Raw genomic sequence first — 23,412 nt, forward strand, 5'->3', positions numbered from 1 at the left:
GGGCGCGGTGGCTCAAGCCTGTAATCCCAGCACTTTGGGAGGCTGAGACGGGCGGATCACGAGGTCAGGAGATCGAGACCATCCTGGCTAACACGGTGAAACCCCGTCTCTACTAAAAAATACAAAAAACTAGCCGGGCGAGGTGGCGGGCGCCTGTAGTCCCAGTTACTCGGGAGGCTGAGGCAGGAGAATGGCGTAAACCCAGGAGGCGGAGCTTGCAGTGAGCTGAGATCCGGCCAGTGGACTCCAGCCTGGGCGACAGAGCGAGACTCCGTCTCAAAAAAAAAAAAAAAACCAAAACAAAAACAAAATTACATTCTGGTTAGAGAAGATAAACATTTAAAACCAATAGAAATAATGGTAAGAAGAGAAATCTGCTAACCTAATAATATACATCATTGTATCCTGTTCAGAAATGCTTTATAAAACTAACCTTTAACTGCTGTCTGCCACAAGTGACACAGGAAAATTTCAAAGAAGCCCAGCCTCATCATTTTACTATGTTAAGGGGTGGAAAACAATCTTTGAATATTCTTCAACTTCAGCGGCCACCTCTCAGCTGTCACTTGCATATGCAATTGCTTACTGGAGAAAGGTTTGGTATATGCACAGATTTCAAAGCAGCTCTGGTAGCCATAGTTACTGACTCATCCTCTCGGGCCAGAGCCCTGTGATTCTGTAGCCCTCACCACGGCTGTTCCTTCTACAGTAATGCATGGTGCGGCTCAGCTCCAGAGCAGCTGGGAATTAGGGCTGCCCCTCTTCTGGGATTGGGGAGGCAGGCAATAGCTTGTCATCAGATCTTTCTTCTCTCTCTAGTTACTTTGGTAGCACATATCCTGAGGACTGAGGCTGAAGGAGTTAACGGATCTACCTATTCCTCTTCCCCTTAAAAGAGAGAGCAGCCACAGCCCAGGGAGTGGCTCTTTCTAGCAGCCCATCCCTTCAAACCTCCCAGCAGCAGTTATCTGCCACATGTTCAACAAACAACCCTACCCCCCAAAATATTCATTAATGCAGATTCACAGTTAAAATGGCTCCAGATTAAAGCCGAGTCAGTCATAATTGAGAGGGTGCTAAGCTGGATGACTATCAAAAGACATTTGATTAGGGGGCCTGCCAAAACGCAGTTCTAAAACCACAATTTCCATGCACAGTGTAATGGATATTATGGATAATTACCCAGAGTGCACTACTCAGCCACACAGCTGCCTACAATTACGTCCCCAACAGCTTCCTCCTCCGCTTCACCCTTCAAGCTCCCCCATGACGACTTCTTACAGCTTTTTCCAGAAGCTGGTATCTTCCTGACATTAACAAGAACAGGGCCCTCACAGGTATACAAGGAAGGGCGGGGGGGAGCTCAGCAAATGTCACCTGTCCTGAGGCTAACATGCACATGTGGCACCCAACTGATCCTGGGTGAAGAGAAAGGAACATCTGGAGCTTAGGGAAAGCTTGGGGACTTCAAGGTGGGGTGGAAAGCACCATTTCCTGAAGAAACAAAGCTGCCCGGTCAACCGAGGGAGGCTCAAGGACACCACAGGCTTCTCACATGACTTGGCTGCCTGGCATTTATGAGCATTCTGTATTAATATTAGTTTCTTTATTAAGTAAGAAAGCAGGGGCCCTTTGCCATCTGTTCATCATTCTCTATGCCACTGGTAGGAGTGCAGAAGATTCAATAACAGCTTTACCAAGGGTCATAACCAGGTTTACCTGCAGCTGGACGGCCTGTGCTTAGGCCCGAGGCAGTGGCAATAAAATAATAAAAGCTCCTGTTTATGAAACAAGATAGATCAATAAGGGCTGCCCACATGACAGAACTACTTTCAGAAAGCCTCAGTGAACCTAGGTGACACGCTTTTCTCAAACTTCACATAAACCAGGCCACGTTATTCGGAAAGCAGTGAGCAGAGGCATGGGCCCACGTGGGGCGGATGGCTCTCTAGGGGTGCTAGAAGCCTGAAGCATGGCTCTGCTTCTACATAGCAGGAAAAAACCACGTAGGCACTAAACTAACACAGTGGCACTCAACTCCAGCTCTGAAGGTAGACTGAACCAAATAGAAGCTGTTTAATTAGTCCATCTAGAGATGCTGACACATTTCCATTCTCGTGAGTGAATATAAAACAGGGAACACATATGCGTATCTTGTTTTCTAATTGCCTTTAATGAAGTCTGCCTTCTATCAATCAGGATTCTTCATAAATTTCCAATCCATATATTCTCCTCCTTTTCCTATTTGAACCATTAGACCACTTTCTTCTTCCAAACCAAGTCTCAGGTTGCTACCTCCTCCTGTTAACCCCATGCCAACATATTTCTTTGGTGTGCTAAAGCGAGCCCTAGAGTTAACTGAACACTGAAAACAGCAATTCTCGTTCAAATGCTTTCTAAGAGTGTCTAAGAGTGTTGTTCCCAATTTAATTATACCCAACCCAAAGATGCCTTTTGATCTGCTGGTTTAATTTATATGCCTAAGAACATGCTACTAAAAGAAGCATATGTCAGTTTTTTTGGGCAGTTATTTCTGTTCCATTTATAATCTCTCTAGATTCTAAATCAAACAGAAATTAAAAATCAACCCCTTTAGAATATGCTATACTGAGAGCCTGATTTAATTTACTTTGTTATGTGATATTCAGGAAAGGGATTCTAGGGTGTGTCTTCTCCACTGAAGAAACGGTACTGGTTCTGTCAACAGAGTTATTTCCGTTCTAGGCACAAACACAGTAACAATGTTTTTTTCCTATTAAAATAATTGAGGTTTGTATCATCTCTCAACTACTCTATTATGATGTCACATAACACACTTTTATTTTTTTGGACACAGGGTCTTGCTCTGTCACCCAGGCTCAATCGATCCTCCCTGCCTCAGCCTCCCAAGTAGTTGGGACTATAGGCACACACCACCATGCCTAGCTAATTTATTTATTTATTTATTTTGTTTTTTGTAGAGATAAGGTTTTGCCATGTTACCCAGGCTGGTCTCAATCTCCTGGGCTCAAGCAATATAGTTGCTTCAGCCTCCCAAAATGTTGGGATTACAGGTGTGAGCCACCGTGCCCGGCCATAACACACCTTAAAAAAAAAAAAAAAAAATCTAAGCTCATTAAGATTGAGTCACCTCTGATAATTTTATTTCTCCAGGCCACAGCCATTTGAAATACACTGTGGGTAGCTGTATCCTGTAATATATTGTCAAAATGTCATACAATATGTTCATGTAGCCTCAGAGACAGACTATGGCCTACAGGGGCTAAGACCAAAACAAGTCTGTATCATTGAAACAATACTTGAAAAAGACTTTCCAAGAGGGACACCATATCCTATTTGAATATAAGACTTCATGATCTTGCTCCCTAGATTTTGCAGAAGTGTTACAAATACTTTTAATGTATTCTACAGTGGAGAACTCTGCCTGTCCATGCATTATAAACTGTCCCATTAATAGGAGGGATACTGCCAAGCCCAGTGGCCAGGCCAGAGTATGAATGAGAAGGAAAAGCAGACTTGACACAATAAGAAGCCTCAATGGAAATCTAAACAAAAAACACCATCATCAACAACAACAAATCAAAACCCATCTGAGTTCAGCATCCAGTGCATACCTCTTCCGGTTCTATCAGCTTGAACTCCATGCCTCGGCCTGTCCAGGCAATGAAGTGGGCATTGGCTGGGTCATCAAGAAGGGTGACCAGGAACTGCCACAGCTGAAGGGAACCTCGCCTCTGGTAAGGGGGCCCCTCTCGATACATGGTAGGCTCCTGTTTGACTTTGCCTGTTTAGGACAAGGACACATCACACAATAGCTTAGTCCTAAGTTTCTCAGGTGGTTGGGACAAAAAGGAGTTATTCATGCTGATTTGATCACTGGACTTGGGAAGAGAGTCATGGCTGAGGTGTTCTGACATCTGCCAACCTCTACCTGGCAACAAACCTTGGATGGCTACTTACCTTCCAGTCTCTCAGGCACAACACAAGTGTCGTCAAAGTATAATCGGGGATCTTTTTCATATGAAAAACCTGAAAGAGAATTTAAAAAGAAAGACTACATTGCTTAACAAATTCTGTGTTGTACTAAAAAACTATGGATTTAAGGACTAGAGTGGGATCCTGTCATTTCAGACCCTAAGTCCTACTGCTGTATCTATGACAGACGGAATGTTCAGGGACTTCGAGAGGGCTCAGGCATTCCGATTCTGATGTAATCACCTGCGCCTCAGTCAGAGCCGCATCAATTCCTGCTTTTACAGCTAAGGCTGCGGGGAAGTGCTGAGTCACCAGGACGTTCCTTCACATTTTGCTTCTGAGGTCTGCCTGGATCAATGTTGCTCTGACTAAGCCTTTACATCTGAAAACACATCTCTATTTCAGTTGGCCTAGCTGGATGGATTTGGTTCATCTGTACACAGACCTGCCATTTTCCTTTTAGCTAAAATTAATTTCAACCTTTCCTATAAAGTCATCCAAGCTACTCACATACCTCATTCAATTACGAAAGAACTTGAAGGGTAAAGAATGTTGCCAAAATGAATAAAGACTTGGGCCTGTAGAGGATTTCGAAAGCAGTATTGGAGGTATTATTACCAGACACAGTGGAGAGGATCTGAAAAGGCTTTCTAGCAATGAAACAAATTCATTGTATAGATGACAAAACAGAGGTCAAGAAGGAGGAACTGGCCCAACAACACGTGCAAAGGAAATAAAAGAAGGCAAGGCAAAAAGTTAAAGGGCTCAAGAAGGAAGGATGGCCTGACAGTCTTCCTCCACAAACCCCTAATATACATTCGGTGCTAACCACCATGTCACTAGGCACCCTGTCAAGATTGGTTTAAATCAAAGCCAGGTAACAGGTAACTTTGATGGGGGTTCCATCCCTCCTTGTAGTTTAGCCTGTGTCAAGGTGTAAGGTCTCCAGTGTATATTCCTTTACCAGCACACATCTTAGGAGAATGCCCCAGGGCTCCTGTCTGATAAGCGGTGCTTCCCTGTGCTCTGTTTTCCCTTCAGTTCACCTGGCTCATAGTACAGGTCTATGTGTGTTGGATATGCAGTATGGGCAGGTAGGTGAAAAGGCTCTGCAATGAAGGACTTTCATTAGAGTCTGAGAAGGATTCACTACGACTTGAAAAATCCATGAGGCTGGGCATGGTGGTGAGCAATTATAATTATAATTCCATGAGCAATTATAAGGATGACTGCACCTGTAAAAGTTCAAGGGTTCTGAATGAGGATAGGCATAATAACAAGTGCTATGTGGCTTATGGAGGAGTAGGCAATAAGTGATTTTAGATCGGTTTGTTGAAGACAAATAGCCTGTAATCCCAGCACTTTGGGAGGCCGAGGTGGGTGGATCATGTGAGGTCAGGAGTTCGAGACCAGCCTGGCCAACATGGTGAAACCCTGTCTCTAGTAAAAACACAAAAAATTAGCTGGGCATAGTGGTGGGCGCCTGTAATCCCAGCTACCTGGGAGGCTGAGGCAGGAGAATTGCTTGAATCTGGGAGGTGGAGGTTGCGGTGGGTGGAGATCACGCTATTGTACTCCAGCCTGGGCAATAGAGAGAGGCTCTGTCTCAAAAAAAAAAAAAAAAAAACAAAAAAAAAAAAAAAAAGAAAAAAAAGAAAGAAGGAAAAATCCATGAGTAAAGGTGCCAAGATATAATTTTGCCATTCTTTGTTTCTTCAGTCAACCCAGATCAAGTAGCTTCTTGGCAGGACCAGCACCATTTTTAAGAGGCCTGGGACTGAAGAAACTCTGCACAACTGAGACTGTTTTGAGGTTTGTATTATTCATTTTTTTCTCAGCCCTAAGCATTAGTTCTCTGTTGCTTAAGGATATCAAAGGAAGTCTATTTTATTGACATTTATATATTATTTAATCCACTAAGTATTTATGCCAGGCATTGTGCTAGAAGGGAGTCAGTAGCCAGGCAAATATAGACTTGGCCCTTGTTCTCATGGAGCCTGTATCTCAACTGGGGGAGACAGACAATAAAGAAGAAAAGGAAACAAGAGGTGGCGCAGCACTGATGGACCCCAGTCAGCTGTGCGATCTCGAATAAATTAATCTCTGTGCTCCAGTGTCCTCATTGCAGCAGATAATTCCTACCTTATGGTGTTGTTATGAGAGTTTAATTGAGTTAGTATCATTCAACTGATCTATTTCTCTATCTTCATACCAGAGTGCCAAGAGTAGCTCCTGGTACATAAGTGTGTAATAAATGATAGTTAAAAAAATAAACAGTCGTTGTACATTGTGTTGAGGGCTATTAAGAAATTAACTGAATAATGTGAGAGCTTGATCTTATATCCTCCATGAAAGATTCTAAATTCCTTGAGGACAAGGATCGTATCTTGGTATCTTAGTGTCCTCATGGCACCTTACACATAAGTACTAAATAAATATTTGAATAAATGAGAGGTTTTATAGTCTTCATTAAAAAATATTTAACAATATAATGCTAACTTTCAAGTCAGGGATTTAATGACTCCTGATAAATTTGTTTTCCAATTTGGCACTCAACTGACTTTTATGACAAACTGGTATACTCTGTATTACCAAAAAGACTTTCATAATCCACTATGCTTCAAATATTTTGCCTTGTCTGGCAGAAAGCTATGTATTTCCCGATCTTCCATACGTATTTTGATATTCTGGTGATGTTTTAATGGTCTTATTATAAAGTCATTACAAGTGAACTACTTCAAAGTTTACGTATCTGTCAAACTTGCCATGTTATTTTTAGAGTTCTTCTCCTCTAAGGTAATCACAGTATGTAGAAAAAAAATACAACCACCTACATCTAGATGAAATTCTCGGTTTGGTTTTCAAAACTAATCAGATAAAGGTCTGCCTATAAGAAGTATCACTTTGGCGTATTTTGTAGTTTCTAGTCATTGCCACATGCGGTCCTCTACACCATCTGGAAGATACTATTGGTTTAAGTGAAATTTAAGTCAGTTGAATTTGAGCCAGCAGTTATATCAGTTGTGGCCACAATCATCTCATCACTCAAATAAAGGTGGCAGGAAGGAAGACCTGTTTGAGGAGCAAACTAGAAACGAAAGACTCAAAACGTTATTATGCAAGGACTCCAGGTGAACACTTAAGGCAGGATGGCTATCTTAGCAATCACAGATGCCAATCAGAAACACTTGTTTCATTAACTGTTCCACAGGCATCTGTGGTCAAGCCTGTATAAGGATAGGAAAAGCATGTCAGGGTAATTTAGAACAATTAAAAATGCTGGATTCTTTGAAACTAACTTCTTTGATGTGTGTGAAGTCAGGGAAAGGAATGGGAAAGGGTGGAGGGAAAACACACACAAATGCACCAGATAGTCTGTGTGTAGTAAGCAACCCAATGCCTTGCTAAAAATATTTCCCTTAAGAGCATGCTCTTTCCTAAATGTTGTAATTATGCAAAATGTTTTCCTCCCTCTCTTCCCCGACTCCCTCCTAGTTTGCCTGCTGCAGACATCAACTGCTTTTGTAGAAACATTCAGGAACCTCAGAGAGCCCCAAGCAGCTGTGCCCATCACAGCCAGTGTCCGGGAGACAGCTCTTCCTTTCCAGGGCTAGACACTCACTCAGAACATCACAGGGTACCCAGGGAAACAACACTCGGTCTCCCATCTAACCAAGTGAGTGCGAAGCAGCTACCCATAAAAACGACTCTTCTGAACCAATCACTTATAAAAGCCACCCAGTGCTTCATGAGTGTCAGCTCCTTTGACTTGCATTTAAAATGACAGACCAGTGGTTCCCAACCTTGGATGCACACTGGAATCACCAGGGGAGCTTTAAAAACTACTAAAGCCTGGGTCCCACCCCAGAATTTCTTATTTAATTGCTCTGGATGAAGCCTGGAAGTCAATATTTTTAGAAGCTCCTCAGGTAATTCCAATGTTTGACCAAACTTAAGAACCGTTACTACTCAGTAGTTCTCAAACTTGAAGCTGCATCAGCATCTCCTGCAGGACTTGTTAAAACAACAGACTGCCGGGCCCCACCCCTGGGGGTTCTGATTCAGTAGGCCTGGGATGGGTTCTGAGAATGTACATTTCTAAAAAGTGCCAGGTGACGCTGTTGCCACAGGTTTTGGGAATCACACTGCTTTAAATCTTTAGGGAGAAATGTATTTGAGAAAAAGAAGACATACATCTGGGGAAGGTGTTATAAAAAAACTTCCCTGTTTCAGTGTTTAGAAGGGAACTCCTCAATCCACCATCCCAAGTTAGCCTTTGCCCAGAAGGGTAACTTCAAGCTCTGAGCCCACCTCTCCAGGCCTTTCATGCCCTGCAAGCATGATCTCAGTCCCTACCAGGGCTCCTTTCCGTCAAACGAGCCCATTGATTTGCTACTGTCATTCATTTATGCAGGAGATTAAAAGCCCAATTATCCTCCCCCAACAAAAGGCTCCCTTCTTCCTTTTGATTCACATCTAATGACTTCTTTAGAGAAATCCTAAAATTTAAAATCTGTGACAATGCACTAACAACAACAACAAAACAGACCCTCACAAAAACCAGCAGCAGATGCCTTAAAAAATGTCATACCCCCTTTTACCCAGAAATTTCAGAAACTTAGCTTCAAGAATCAAGAGAACAAGAAAATAGCTAGATGAATGTTCACAGAATTTGAGAATAATCTGGAAGTACCCACTTTTCAGCAACAGGTGATTAGCTAAATGCATACTCATGCAATAAGTACTGTGCAGCCATTAACGAGGAAATCACAGGGGAATGATGGGTGCTATAGAGATGACATTGGCTGTGGAGTATGGAAGGAGATGAAGAGTACGGGCTCTGGAGCCACAGGGCTTGGCTTAAGAGGTCTGGCTCTACTCTTACAGCCACATGCCCTTAGGCACATCTTTTATCCTCTCTGAGTCTCAGTTTCACTACCCTATGGGGCAGATAGAAATATCTATCCCTTGAGAGGTCGAGGAGGGCGGATCATGAGGTCAAGAGATTGAGACCATCCTGGCCAACATGGTGAAACCCCGTCTCTACTAAAAATACAAAAAATTAGCTGGGTGTGGTGGCGCGTGCCTGTAATTCCAGCTACTTGGGAGGCTGAGACATGAGAATCACTTGAACCCGGGAGGTGGAGGTTGCAATGAGCTGAGATCGCGCCACTGCACTCCAGCCTGGCACAGGTGAGGACTCCGTCTCAAAAAAAAAAAAAAAAAAAAAAAACCAAACCAAACCAGAAAGAATATCTATCCTATAGGGCCTGCTATGAGATTCAACAACTGAATTTATGCATGTAAAAGACACAGAACAGTGTCTGAAACATAGTAAGTGTTCAATTTGAGTTAATGACTACTGTTAAAAAAAAAGACTATAAAACAAGGAATCCTGTATGATCTGTATAATTCTATATTTACATATGCACAGCAAAGATTTAAAGACTATGTAGCAAGTTAATGGTTATCTCTGGGCAGTGAGATTTAATTTTCATCTTTTTGCCTATTTGTATTTTCTGAATTTTGTGTAATTAGTATTTGTTGTTTGTGCTAAGAATAAGCTACAAAAGTTTGTATTTTAAAGAAAACTAGGCTGAGCACAGTGGCTCACTCCTGTAATCCCAGCACTTTGGGAGGCCGAGGCGGGCGGATCACGAGGTCAGGAGATGGAGACCCATCCTGGCTAACACAGTGAAACCCCGTCTCTAGTAAAAATACAAAAAATTAGCTGGGCGTGGTGGCGGGCGCCTGTAGTCCCAGCTACTCGAGAGGCCAAAGCAGGAGAATGGCGAGAACCCAGGAGGTAGAACTTGCAGTGAGCAGAGATCACGCCACTGCACTCCAGTCTGGGTGACAGAGCGAGACTATGTCTCAAAAAAAACACAAAAAAACAAAAAACAAAACAAAGCACAGAAACTAGCTCAAAAGCAAGCTCCTCCAAGAAACTGACATTCTACTCCATTCTGACTGCTTCCTTGAAGCCATATGCTATGGAACACTTATGCATCTTATTTGTTCCCAATTACTTTCACCCTAATTAGTAGGTCAGCACTAATAAAGGCAAAGTCACAGGCTCAACCTTGCCCACTGCTCCTGCTCCTCATTCGAGTGAGATTATCTCAGAGACTTACTGAATTGAGTTGGTCCCAAAGGGATTGGGCACAAGAACTTGAGCAGACAACATACACCCTTGATATAAAATGATCATCTTCACATAAAAGTAATGTTAGGATATGTGTCAAGGTTGGTGAAGAATACCTTCCATTTCCCTCCCATGTTAAAAGTGGCAACCATTTATCATATAATAATAATTACAACGACGAGTTACCCACCCCGAGCACTCAAACTAAGTAAAAAACCTAGAGACACATTTTTAAAACTCTAAGACATCCTTGGACCCTCACTGACATAACTATAAAACATATAAAAACCACTCTCACTGACATAACTCCTAAATTCCAGTTTAAGCTGATATTGTTATATAAAGATAACCTCCATTTCTGGAAATGTGGAAATATGGTGGGTTTGTTTTTTCTCCAAATTGTCCTATCCTCCTAAAAAGTTGGGGTCATTGCTAATGAAAATGGCAGCCCTCACAGGGTTCAGGGGCATGCCTTAAGCCCTGCCTGCAAAATAATTGAAGATTGCAACCAATTAGCTCTTATATTCATGAGCTAAGCAAGGTTTAATCTATGATCTCAAATCTTAGCCTGGAAACTGAGCAATTTTAAGCTTGAGTATTATTCAAGGAAAGAAAGAAAGAGGAAGGAAGGAAGGTAGGAGAAAGAAAGGAAGAAAGGAGAGGAGAGGAAAGAAAGCAGACTCCTTACCTTCATGGCTGCTGGAGAAATAACCCCCTCTCATGTAGGATGACTGACAGTTAGGCACTTCTGAAAGGAAAGCAAAGGTGGACACAATCCTGTCAATAGTTTCTGCAGCAGAAGCAGCACATCGGTCAACTGCAGCTCTGTGGTAAAGCCCCTAAACACTCTGGGGTCATGTCTTTTTGGCTTTGTCCTGGGAAAGAGGTGCCATACCAATAAGCAAGATGGCAAACACCACAACCCACCATCTGAAAGGCAGGCTCTCCTAATCAAGGGTCACGGGAGGAAAAAAAAAAGATGTTTCACTCTCATTGTTCACTCATTTTAGCAATTAGTTAACACCAAATCTGGTGAAAGAGCCAATGACAGTGGAAAAAATATTAGCTTTCAAAAGGCCAAGCCTGGCCTCTTGTCCCATATGCTGACTCCTGGGTGTTAGAGTGGGAAAGGGAAGATGACTGCTTTAGATCTTTCCCAATTTGTTCCCCTTTACTCCTGGTGGTCACATCCAATTCTGCTCCAAGAGGTGGGAGTATTTTTAGGCCAAAGGGATTAGCAGACCTGAGGTTAGGAAGCCAGGACTAGCACTGGAAGGGGGGTAGAGGATTGCAGTTTGGTCCATTTTTGCCATGCTGGGACTGTCACATTGAAACCAAACCACACTCAAATGATCTCTTCTTCAGGCATCATGTTATCAGTGTCCATCGAGAGGAAAGACAGTAAGTTGAGTTGTGTCCACGTGGGATGAGCCATCACCCTGGTAACACAACTTGGATCAAAGAATTACAGATATGGTAACATCTGTTGAGTGTCTTGCTTTAAGGGAGTGGAGTGGGGTGCAAAACCCATTAGGACAGATCAAAATGTCAGTCTTAAATGAAAAAATGTTGCTGTTCATGCTACTCCTGAGAAAAATACATCAAAGCTTTCGGCTGATGGAAATGTTTACACACGATCACTACTTCACATTTGGTAATTTTTCTGTCATAAAGGAACAGGTCTCTCCCTTCTGCCTACCTTCCCAGCATTTCCCATAACCAACTGGTACCTGAATAGATCAATCTACGTATTATCTCAGAGAAGGTCAAGAGCAAATTCCATCCAAAACTGAACCCCAACACTCTTCAAGCTTGGACTCAGAGATGTACTTCATACCACTTCTGAATGCCTACTGCACTTCCTACCACTTACATACCTTTTCCGTTTTGTTTTGTATTCTGTTGTGCATAAACATGTCAGCTCTACTAGCTTCTAAGTTATTTGAGGGCAATTCTTATAAAAATTATAAAAAATTCTTATAAAAATTCCTGTCCCCAAGGCCCTGCATGTATAAGACACTGAATAACGAGACAGAAGAAAGCAAGAATGAAGCAACGAATAGCACCATTTGATGCTGACCTGAATCGACGCAGTAATCCCGAGGCTCCTGCTTGATTCCCATTGGTGACTGGAACCCGTGTGCTGGGGGCCCTGGCATGCCCGGGACCCCATGTTCATAGAGTGGGTCATGGTATTCTTGTTTGAATCCCTGAGGGGGCGGGGGAGCTGCAGGGACAATAGGCTCTGACATTTGCCGATGGTAACTGGGGCGATTATCTCCAGGAACTCCTGGCTGAGGAGGGAAGGGGTGGCAGGGTTCAGACAGTTGTCTCTGAAATCTGTAAGAAGAAAGAGGTTTTCGTGGTGAACAAAGACTTGATGAATACCTACTATGATCGAGCACTGGGGACTAGAAGAAGTTCCAATTAATGAAATTATTTGCAAGATACTTAATAATGCTTATTTCTGGACATTTTTACCTTCTTCCCAAAATTACATTGTGTATTTCGAAGCTCTTGAGTCAGGAAGTGGCAAAAAAAAAAAAAAAAAAAAAGCAATGATGTGGTAGCCTCTTTATCTTTCATGTATGTATACTGTATGCACAGTCTATCTGTAGAGATGGGCCAGATTATGTATCTGAATATATGAGACCAATTATTTGCAAATAGCACTAACATATACATAAATACGTGTTCACTAGTTCATCCATTCTCTCACCTACAGATAGAAGGAATTTTTAAAGACTGAATACAAACTAATCAGTTAGAAAATGTAGTTAAAAAAAAGACAGAATCCCATTCATAGGAGCAATAAAAAACATAACATTCCTAGGAATAATCAGGAAACGTATAGGCCATATAAGAATAAAATCTTAAAATTGTTTTCTGAGGAAGAGAAAGAAAAAAGATCTAAGAGAAGATATTTAGGACTTGGAAGCTATTGATTCACTGAAAATTAATCTGTAAAAGCAAATGCCTTCCCAACTAACTTGACCAAATGATTCTAAGCTTTATTTTGAAAGGACAAAAGGACCCACTAGCTATTGACATATGTCATAAAACTACACCAATTAAACAGCAATACAAGGAACCGAGAGACAGGCAGATCAAAGGAATCTAGTGGCAAGCCAAAAACCGCCAAGTATATTCCAAAATTTACTACTTGTTAAGGTTAGCATTTCAAATTAGTTGGGGAAAAAGACCCCATGTTATACAGACACCAAAATAAATTTCACATGGATTAAAGGTTCCAATATAAAAAGTGAAACCAGGCCAGGCATTATGGCTTATGCCAGTAATCCCAGCACTTTGGGAGGCCGAGGTGGGCAGATTGCTTGAGGTCAGGAGTTCAAGACCAACCTGGCCAACATGACAAAACCCCATGTCTACCAAAGTACAAAAAAAATTGGCCAGGCATGGTGGTGGCTCACGCCTGTAAATCCCAGCACTTTGGGAGGCCGAGGTGGGCAGATCAGGAGGTCAAGAGATTAAGACCGTCCTGGCCAACACGGTGAAAACCGTCTCTACTAAAAATACAAAAATTAGCTGGGCGCGGTAGTGCATGCCTGTAGTCCCAGCTACTCGGGAGGCTGAGGCAGGAGAATCGCTTGAACCTGGGAGGCGGAGTTTGCTGTGAGCTGAGATTACGCCACTGCACACCAGCCTGGTGACAGAGCAAGACTCTGTCTCAAAATAAACAACCAAAACCCCCCCAAAAAATTAGCCAGGCATGGTGTTGTGCACCTATAATCCCAGCTACTCAGGAGACTGCAGCATAAGAATCACTTGAACCCTGGAGGCGAAGGTTGCAGTGGGCCGAGATTGTGCCACTGCACTCTAGCCTGGGTGACAGAGCAAGACTGTCTCAAAAAAAAAAAAAAAAAAAACAACAACAACAACAACAGTGAAACCATAATATGAAAGTAAATATATATGAAAACTTACAAAACTTAAGAGTGAGGGAAAACCTAAGTATCTTACCAACAGCAGAAATCATCAAGATAAACCTGGATATATCTCACTGTATAAATTTCTGTAACTTAAAAAGACACCAGAAACGAAACCAAAAGAAACACATCAAACCAAGGGGGAAAGAAACACATCAAACCAAATGCCAGAAACAAAATCAAAAGTAAAACTGAGGAAAAATCTCCACAGATACAGCAATCTCATTGTTGACATAAAGAGCTTTTAGAAATTAACAAAAGATGAATATCTCAAGAGGAAAAAAATGGGCAAAGGACATAGGAATATCCTTACAGAATAGGAATGGTCATAAACAAAAAGTTTAACTCATTAGTAATTAAAATGTAACAAAGTCAAAAGAGAAGTATTTTTTTCCTTTTAGCTTGGAAGATGAGCAGGCAGTTAATCATTCTGTGCCAGGTACCTAAACAGCACTTCAATCACAGATGATGTGTAACTACAAAGATGGTCACCAATGCAGCTGTCTAACAAGGAAATCAGCTATATATATTGTGATAGTCATTTAGTTGAAAGCAACCATTAGAAATTACATAATACGTAAATATATAACGGCTTGGAAAGGTATTTTTGACATATTCAGGAAGGTTGCGAAACAGTACATAGAGTATCAAAGCTTAGCAAAAATAAAAGTAGTAGTATGGTGTCATATAAAACCACAGAAAGATTGACATTTAAATATCAACACTGCCTATCTGTGGGGTGGTTATAATTTGAGGTGAATTTCTTTTTTTGCTCATCTATAGTTTGATAATAAATATGCACTGTTTTTATAACAAGATAGAACAATAAAAACCTGTTGCTATTATTTGAGTTTCCTGAACACTCTTCAGTTGTCAGATAGATCCAGATGCATGCCAGCTGCCCTTTCCCTGTTGGGTGTGCAGTGTAGAAGGGAAAGCCTGCCATCTCTTAGTAGGGAAGTGACCAAAGGCAAAGTTTCTTGGCTTCGTTTGCTTATCTGTGACATAGGGATGTATTATCCTCCAAATGCTTCTGAAATGGTGAAATACAATCATGTGTGTAAAGTATGGTTTCTGCCACAGCCATAATTGACAGACTGGGATAGAGTTTAGGAAGGTGGCTGTGGAAGGTTAGAGATGTGTGACCCTCAGTCCATGAAATACACAGGAAGCACTAATCTATGTGTATAAAGAAAAGCATTTGTGAATATATACCCTCAGGTAGAAAGTAGGAGCCAAGGTTCAAGGGAAAATAATACAATCCTATACTATTAAGGTCTTATTCTCTACTTTTAGCTTGAATTCTATTAATTCATAGAATTCTTGAATAGCTTTAATAGTTCGAATTTGATTTGAATCAATCTGTGGGAACAGGTGGCCAGCAGATTTCTAGAACATCAAGATGTACAATCTTAAACTGAAGAGATCTGTAGGCAGATAGGACACTGTTTACATCAGGGTATAACACAGCACAACATGCTCTGTCTTTACTACTCTACCTAAAGCATAACGGTAAGATCATTTCATAATAGGAGAACTACTGGGCAATTTACATGTACTTATCCTTTTATCCCAGACATCAAAAGCCTCAGAATCCACCTGGCCAATGTCTTCAACAAGTTTTACCAACTATTGAAGGTTCAGTGGGCTGACAGCCTTTCACGGGTCACTGAATGCCCTACAGCAGAACTTCTTCGGGTTGCTGTTACTTAAAGAAACCTTTCAATGGTTTTTAAAGAAGTGTAAATTCCCAACTCAGGTTTACACTTGACATTTAGAACACAGGCACCGGCACCGTGTCGCAAACCTAAAAGGAATTCTTTCAGAAAATAAAGATGAAGTTTTTTTTTTTTTTTTTTAAAGACAGAGTCTTGCTCTGTCACCCAGGCTGGAGTGCAGTGACTTGAGTGACTTGATCTCAGCTCACTGCAACCTCTGCCTCCTGGGATCAAGCGATTCTCCTGCCGCAGCCTCCCAAGTAGCTGGGATTTTTAGTAGAAACGGGGTTTCACCATATTGGCCAGGCTGCTTGAATTCCTGGACTCAGTGATCTGCCTCTTTCAGCCTCTCAAAAGTTTGCTGGGATTACAGGTGAAAGTCACAGTGCCTGGCCGATGAAGATACTCTTTTTATTTATTTTTTTTTGAGATGGAGTCTCACTCTGTCATTCAGGCTGGAGTGCAGTGGCATAATCTTGGCTCACTGCAACCTCTGCCTCTCAGGTTCAAGCAATTCTCCTGTCTCAGCCCGGCAAGTAGCTGGGATTACAGGTGCCTGCCATCATGCCTGGCTAATTTTGTTTGTATTTTTAGTAGAGATGGGGTTTTACCACATTGGCCAGGCTGCTTTCGAACTCCTGACCTCAAGTGATCCGCCCGCCTTGGCCTCCCAAAGTGCTAGGATTACAGGTGTGAGCCACCGCGCCCGGCTGAAGATATTCTTAAGGCCTTATTTTTGTAAAGTGCCCAAATCTTGCACTACTTGAAAGGAATGGTAAAAACACCTTCCATTTTCTCTCCCTTTCCCCTCTGCCACTATTCCAGCACCTTCGAAGGTGACCTCCAGAAATCAGTTCCTTTGATAGCTCCGAGTCGGCATGTGCTGCTCAGTTCTGTAACCAGAGCCTCTGCAGCTGGCAGGCCGATGGCCTCACTTCCGCTTAGTGCTCATCTTCTCACCTTCCACAATGAAACTCTAGAGTTGGCCTGGTATGGCCTCCTCAGGAAAAGGTACTTCCACATGGGCACTAGCCAGCAACCTCATCCCCTCCCCGCGGCATAACTTTAAGGATGTGCAAAGCTTAGAGGCCTGTGATCTGCAGAACAGATTCTATAATTGGGATTGCTCTGTACTGGTTTGTTTTGAGAGAGCGGGAGTGGCCAAGGGGGATCTCAGGGGTAGGTCACAAAGCCAGTGTATTTGGAAGAAAGATTCTCAGAGCTTGCTGCTGATAATGTCTTTTATGTGCAGAGATTAGTAAAGTCATTCAGTCCTTGTCCTCAAAATACATCCTGTGAACTTTACTCACTGACCTTCATTTGAACCCCCCTCCCTTCTCCAGTCCTTTTGAAGTATGTGAGAATGTGTTGTATACATAATACAACCATGACAAAGATGCCTCTAATTTACCAAGGCAGGCAATCACTTTCAGTGAAGGCACAGCCTGGTTCCTACCAAACCTCTTCTTCCTCCCCTCCCTCCACTCCCACCATTAGCCCAACAGAGCGCACGTGTAGGGAACTCACATTTGGTGAGCACAGGGAGACTTCTGAGTCTGAAAAATCTTAAATTCAATAGGTCACAGTTTAAGGCTTTTTCGGTGCAAGTTTATTTAAAGAACCAGTTATTTATTTATTTGTCAGATTTATATAGCGCCTTTCCTCCCACGAGCTCACCCACACTCCCAACATTTGGTTTACGTTATGAAAACCGTTAGATGCTTTTTCTGCATTTCCTTTTTGGTTTCTGCTGCCAGCACACAGAGTAAACACAATGCTGACAGGAAAAAAAAAAAAAAGGAGAAAAGGATCTCACAAAGGCTATACGGTGATTATGGGTGCCAGGTGAGGCAGTGACCGTTTAAAGGCCGGCTGAGAAATGATACATAAAATCTGCCAAGAAATCAACATCATGCACTTAGTACTTCCGTTAAGGCTCAGGGAAGAAGATGGAAAATCGAGAAGCAGCATAGCTGGGTAAGAGGCTCTGGCTGTGAAGTCAGAATATCCTGGGCTGAAATCCAACCTTTACCACTTAGTAGCTGTGTGACCTTGTATGAGTTATCTAACTGCTCTGAAGCCTCAGTTTCCTCTCCAAAAAACTAAGGACAGCCAGGATACCTTGTAAAGATGATGTAAGATAATCTATATTATAAGGCCCAGCCCTGTTACAACACCGGTAAGTTCTCAATAAACATTATCTTCAACTGCCCCACCTTCTCCCCAAAACTCCCAAGCTAAAATCAGAAGATATGCAAATATGGCCGGGCATGGTGGCTCAGGCCTGTAATCCCAGCACTTTGGGAGGCCGAAGCGGACAGATTACCTTGTGAGTTCCTTACATGAGGTTGGGAGTTTTGAGACCAGCCTGGCCAACACGGTGAACTGAAACCTGTAACCGTTTCACCGTTGACATGGAGTCTCGCTCAGTCTAGGCTGGAGTTCAGTGGCACCATCTCGGCTCACTGCAACCTCTGCCTCTCAGGTTCAAGCAATTCTCCTGATTCAGCCTCCCAAGTAGCTGGGATTACAGGCGCCTGCCATCCCACACGGCTAATTTTTTTGTATTTTTAGTAGAGACAGGGTTTCACCACGTTGGCCAGGCTGGTTTCAAACTCCTGACCTCAAGTGATCCACACACCTTGGCCTCCCAAAGTGCTAGGATCACAGGCATGAGCCTGTTGCAGTGGCTCAGGCCTGTAATCCCAGCACTTTGGGAGGCTAAGGCGGGTAGATCACCATGTGAGTTCCCTACTACATGAGGTCGGGAGTTTGAGACCAGTCTGGCCAACACGGTGAAACCCCATCTCTAGTCTCTACTAAAAACACACAAAAATTAGCCAGGTGCAGTGTCAAATGCCTGTAAACCCAGGTACTTGGGAGGCTGAGGCAGGAAAATTGCTTGAACGCGAGAGGCGGAGGCCGAGATGACACCACTGCACTCCAGCCTGGGGGTCAGAGCGAGACTCCGTCTCAAAAAAACAAAAAAAAGCAAATAAAAGAGAAGATCTTAAGGAACTGGGAGACTATGACACACACAAGCCACACACAAATCAAAGGAACCCACTGTTTGCCTTTTCAATATCCATTCTCCTTTTTCAGAAAGAGAATGGTGATTTTTTGTCGGAGGTGGCAATGTGCCAACTTCACAATAATGTTTATTTTCCTGAGATACAACGAAGAGCCAGCCACTGTCCCTAAACATACACCAAAGAACTCTGAAACAACTCCGTAAGGCCTGCCAACATTGCTGAGACGCAAATGGGCCCACTTAAACTGTGAGAAGACATTGAGAGATAAGGAACAAAAAGCATGTCCTTTCTAGGCCTATATGTTCGTCTGACTTCTCAAGATCAAATATGGGAGAGGGATGGTGATGAAACTAAGACATGTCCCCAGGATATCAGATAGTGAAAGTATTAGTTGTAGATATAACATTAATAACGTTGGCCGGGCGTGGTGGTTCACACCTGTAATCCCAGCACTTTGGGAGGCCGAGGCAGGCAGATCACCTGAGGTCAGGAGTTTGAGACCAGCCTGGCCAACATGGGGATACCCCGCTTCTACTAAAAATACAAAAATTAGTCTGGCATGGTGGTGTGCTCCTGTAATCCCAGCTACTAGGGAGGCTAAGGCAGGAGAATCGTTTGAACCCGGGACAGGGAGGTTTTAGTAAGCCGAGATCGCACCACTGCACTCCAGCCTGTGCGATGGAGTGAGACTCCATCTCAAAACAAAACAAAACAAAACAAAACAAAACAAAAAATATTACTGTGATGATGAAAGATTAGGGATAAAGGGAGTATTACATTTTAAAAACTTAACATTAAACAATGAAGTTTCTCAGTTTGCGGTATCTACATCATTTAAGGAAGCGTCCTTTAGTATAGTTTGTGTAAAATAAAAGTGATTTTTAAAAAGTAAAATTGTCATAAAAGCTAACATTTACTGAACACCTTCTCTGTCCAAGCGTGATTTTATTTAATCCATCCAATGCTTCTATGTGGTGTCTATTATCCTATTTTCAGATGAAGAAATCAAAGTTTGGAGAAGGTGAGTGCCTGCCTAAGGTCACACAGTAGCAGAGCAGCAATTCAACCCCAGATCTGTCAGTCTGTCCCACTCCAGAGCCACTGGTCTACAGTATTTCTACAATCGTTTTAAAATAGTCTCTGGAAGAGATTTAAATAAAAATCATATAGTCCAGGCAGCCAGAAAAATCCCATATGTTTAGAAATTAAGAAACGTATCTATAAAGAACTCCAAGTTTGAAAGAAATAATAGAAAATACTTGGAGCAGAATTTTAAAAATACTGCAAATCAGAACTTGTGCAATGTATCTAAAGCAGAACTTGGATAGGGAGATCAAATAACTGATTGTCCAAACCAAGATCCTTTGGAGAGTTTAAGAAGAAGCTATTAGCAATCACTTCTAGACAAGGCATAGACAGACCATAAGTGACTTGGCAAACTTCCATGTACAGTCACCCCAGCCTTAAAATAAATTTTATACGGTTTTGTGCTTATATATTATAAAGGGCTAAAAATTAGTGAGCTAATCATACAACAAAAGAAGTTGGAAAAACAGAATAAACCCAAAGAAAACAAAGAATAAAGTATTTTAGTGAGAGCAGAAATCAATGAAACAGAAAACACCCGAGAGAGAGTAAGTAAGGCCAAAAGCAGATTTGTTGAAAAGGCAATATATTGTCTGCCAAGACTAAGAAAAAAAAAAAGGTCTATATAAATAATATCAAAAATGAAAAAGACAACTACAGATGCTATAGAGATTTTAGAAAGGGCACCACGAATAACTTTATGTCAATTAATTTTAAAACACACAAAATGGACAACTTCTTAGAAAAATTTATTTATTTATTCAACTAAATAGAAATCCAGGGCAAAACTGTAAAATGTGAAGACACTGAGCCAGTAATTAAAAATCTTCCTACAAAGAAAATGTCAGGCCCATATGGTGTTACCAGTAAATTCTTCAAAAAGTTCAAGGAATAAAGACTTCCAATTTCCCATGAGATATTCTAAAATACAGAAAGAAGATACCCTCTACTCATTTGATGAATATAACCTCAATGCTAAAACCTAGCAAGGACAATATAAGAAAGAAAAATTGTGTACTTTCTCAATCATGAAGACAGGTATGGAAGTCTTACATATTTATATCAGAAAACCCAAATTCAGCAATGTACAAAATATAATACACAATAAACAAGTTAGGGCCAGGTGTGGTGGCTCACGCCTGTAATCCCAGCACTTTGGGAAGATGATGGGGTGGGTGGATCACCTGAGGTCAGGAGTTTGAGAGCAGCCTGGCCAACAAGGCGAAACGCTGTCTCTACTAAAAAATACAAAAATTAGCTGGGCATGGTGGCTCCCGCCTATAATCCTGGCTACTAGGAAGGCTAAGGCAGGAGAATTGTTTGAACCTGGGAAGTGGAGGCTGCAGTGAGCCCAGATGGCGCCACTGCACTCCAGCCTTGGCGACAGAGTAAGACTCTGTCTCCAAAAAAAAAAAAAAAAAAAAAAAAACAAACAAAAAAACAAGTTAGCTTTGTCACAAGAATGCAAGGTTGGTTTCATACAAATCAGTGTAACTCACCATATTAAGAAATTAAAGGAGAAAATTATTTGATCATCCCAATAGAGGCAGTAAAAGTGTTTAATGAATTTCAACCTCTATTCATGTTAAAAACTTTCAGTAAACTGGGGATAAAAGGAAGTGTCCTTTAGCTTGTTAAAAGGTAACAAGAAGCCTACTGTAAACATGATGAAACGCTAAAAACAAACCCTCTTAAGACTCAGAACTAAAAAAACCTCTGCACTCTAACCATTGCAAGAACATTATTCAGTCTGTCAAAGAAGGTTCCATTAAGCATCCATGAAACTCGGTTTCAGATCCCAAAGTGAATTTGTGCTGCATACACAACATGCTATTAACAGGCGCTTGGAGAAGAGATGCATCAGACACATTCACTTTATTCCAGGCCAGGCTACATAAATGTGACTCACAGTCAAATTCATTCCTCTCTAAAAATTATTGTACTACAAAATCTGAAGGACAAAAGTGAATAGCAATTTACTTTAAGGAGAGGAAGAAAAAACGAGGAAAAACAAGTATATTAAATCTCTTAATTTATCTAGCATCCTTAAGGAATTGGTAGTTTTTGTTAAATCAAAATTCTACAAAACTTAGCCCATCCCTTTAAGCTTTGAATCCTCAATAATAACCACGGAGGGAGACGCTCTTGACATTCTCAAACAGCTTAGGCTGTTTCCTCCTTCAGAAGACACTACCCAGTTGACCTTTTCCTGATGACTCCAGCACAGCACATTATGTTCTGTCAATTACAGCGTGCTAGCCTACCATAATACTGATGCCCTCAGGGGCTATCTAGAAGCAGAGGATTCTTCTACTACAGGAGCATTTTCTTAAATGTTGCTCTGCTTCTTGGGTTTTAACCTCTTTTGTTGATGTCAAGTAAATGACAAAGCAGTGTGTTCCAAAATTCTTAGACATACATTTTTCTTAGTGGAGCTTCTTCAGTTGAATTGCAGGGCTTTCCTCAACACAAGATACAATGAGATATGGTTTAATAAAATCCAAAAATATATGCAGCCAGTACTATAGGCATAACATAGGAATATTTTTCTAAGTTCCTCCACCCAGCACATGTAAACATCATAAATAACACAATGAGAAAACTCTCAAGATTGGGAAGGCTGAAGGAAAAAATATTTCTCCTCTTCCAGGAGCAGCCAGTCTTTCAGGATAAGTGGAACATGTCTGAACATGTCAAATTACATATCTTTTCCCCTCTCCTTGCGGGGAGGAAATCACCAGTATAAATCATGGCTTTCAAACACAGTATTTATCTTCTAAAAATAAACTGAATTGTGAAGAAGTATATGCTAAGACTATATAAAACATTAAGAATGTACTTTTTTCTTTATTATTTTCTTAGAGATGGGGGTCTCACTATGTTGCCCAGGCTGGAGAGCAGTGGCACAGTGAGATCATGGGAGTTTTGACCTGCTCTGTTTCTGACCCCTGGGCCAGTTGACCTCTGCTTAGGCAACTTGGTGGTCTCCACTCCCAGGAGGTCACCATATTGTTGCTAAACTTAGTGTGGACACCTGATAGATCGGCATAGTGTACTACAGAGCCCAGGACTCCCGGGGTCAAGTGATCCTCCCGCCTCAGCCTCTCGAGTAACTGAGACTACAGGTGTGTGCTGCCATGTGCGGCAAGGATGTACTTTTGACTAGATTACATTTTAGTTATTTACAGCATAATCCAGCAAATTTCCATCACTATCAATAAACATATATGGAGGGCAAATAAGATACAGGACTAAATGTGGCCTAAAGAAAGGAGTCTAAATCACAGGTTTTTATCCTCAAAGAGCTTACTCTATTCAACTGAACAGATACGGCACACCCAGCAAAACAAAAAAGACACATGTTAAGCACATGGGTTTGGATTAAATGATATAGGAATTTATTAAGATTTTGTAGTTGAAGAGATAGATAGAACTTAAAAGTATAATAAAAAGAGAGATAATGTTCAAGGTCAAAACAAATTTATCAAGGTCAATTACGCAGTTTTTAT

At 41.7% G+C, this 23,412-nt stretch overlaps 1 protein-coding gene and 1 long non-coding RNA gene across 2 annotated transcripts in view; one reads left to right on the forward strand and one right to left on the reverse strand.

The window, feature by feature from the left end:
- Nucleotides 1–23,412, reverse strand: part of ETV5 (ETS variant transcription factor 5) — a 66,826-nt gene that overhangs the window by 11,244 nt on the left and 32,170 nt on the right. The window contains exons 8-11 of the mRNA XM_017866451.1: nucleotides 12,201–12,460; nucleotides 10,809–10,868; nucleotides 3,961–4,029; nucleotides 3,615–3,784 (exon numbers count right to left, since the gene is read on the reverse strand). Of these exons, the coding sequence (XP_017721940.1) occupies nucleotides 3,615–3,784; nucleotides 3,961–4,029; nucleotides 10,809–10,868; nucleotides 12,201–12,460 (559 nt within the window). The remainder of the gene's footprint in view (nucleotides 1–3,614; nucleotides 3,785–3,960; nucleotides 4,030–10,808; nucleotides 10,869–12,200; nucleotides 12,461–23,412) is intronic.
- Nucleotides 4,211–12,211, forward strand: LOC108525497 (uncharacterized). Its single transcript, XR_001884282.1, has 3 exons — nucleotides 4,211–4,859; nucleotides 5,695–5,787; nucleotides 12,121–12,211. It is a non-coding gene; the product is annotated as an uncharacterized LOC108525497 (long non-coding RNA).

The sequence above is a fragment of the Rhinopithecus bieti genome, unplaced genomic scaffold, assembly GCF_001698545.2.
Source record: "Rhinopithecus bieti isolate Rb0 unplaced genomic scaffold, ASM169854v2 scaffold_2432, whole genome shotgun sequence".
NCBI lineage: Eukaryota > Metazoa > Chordata > Mammalia > Primates > Cercopithecidae > Rhinopithecus > Rhinopithecus bieti.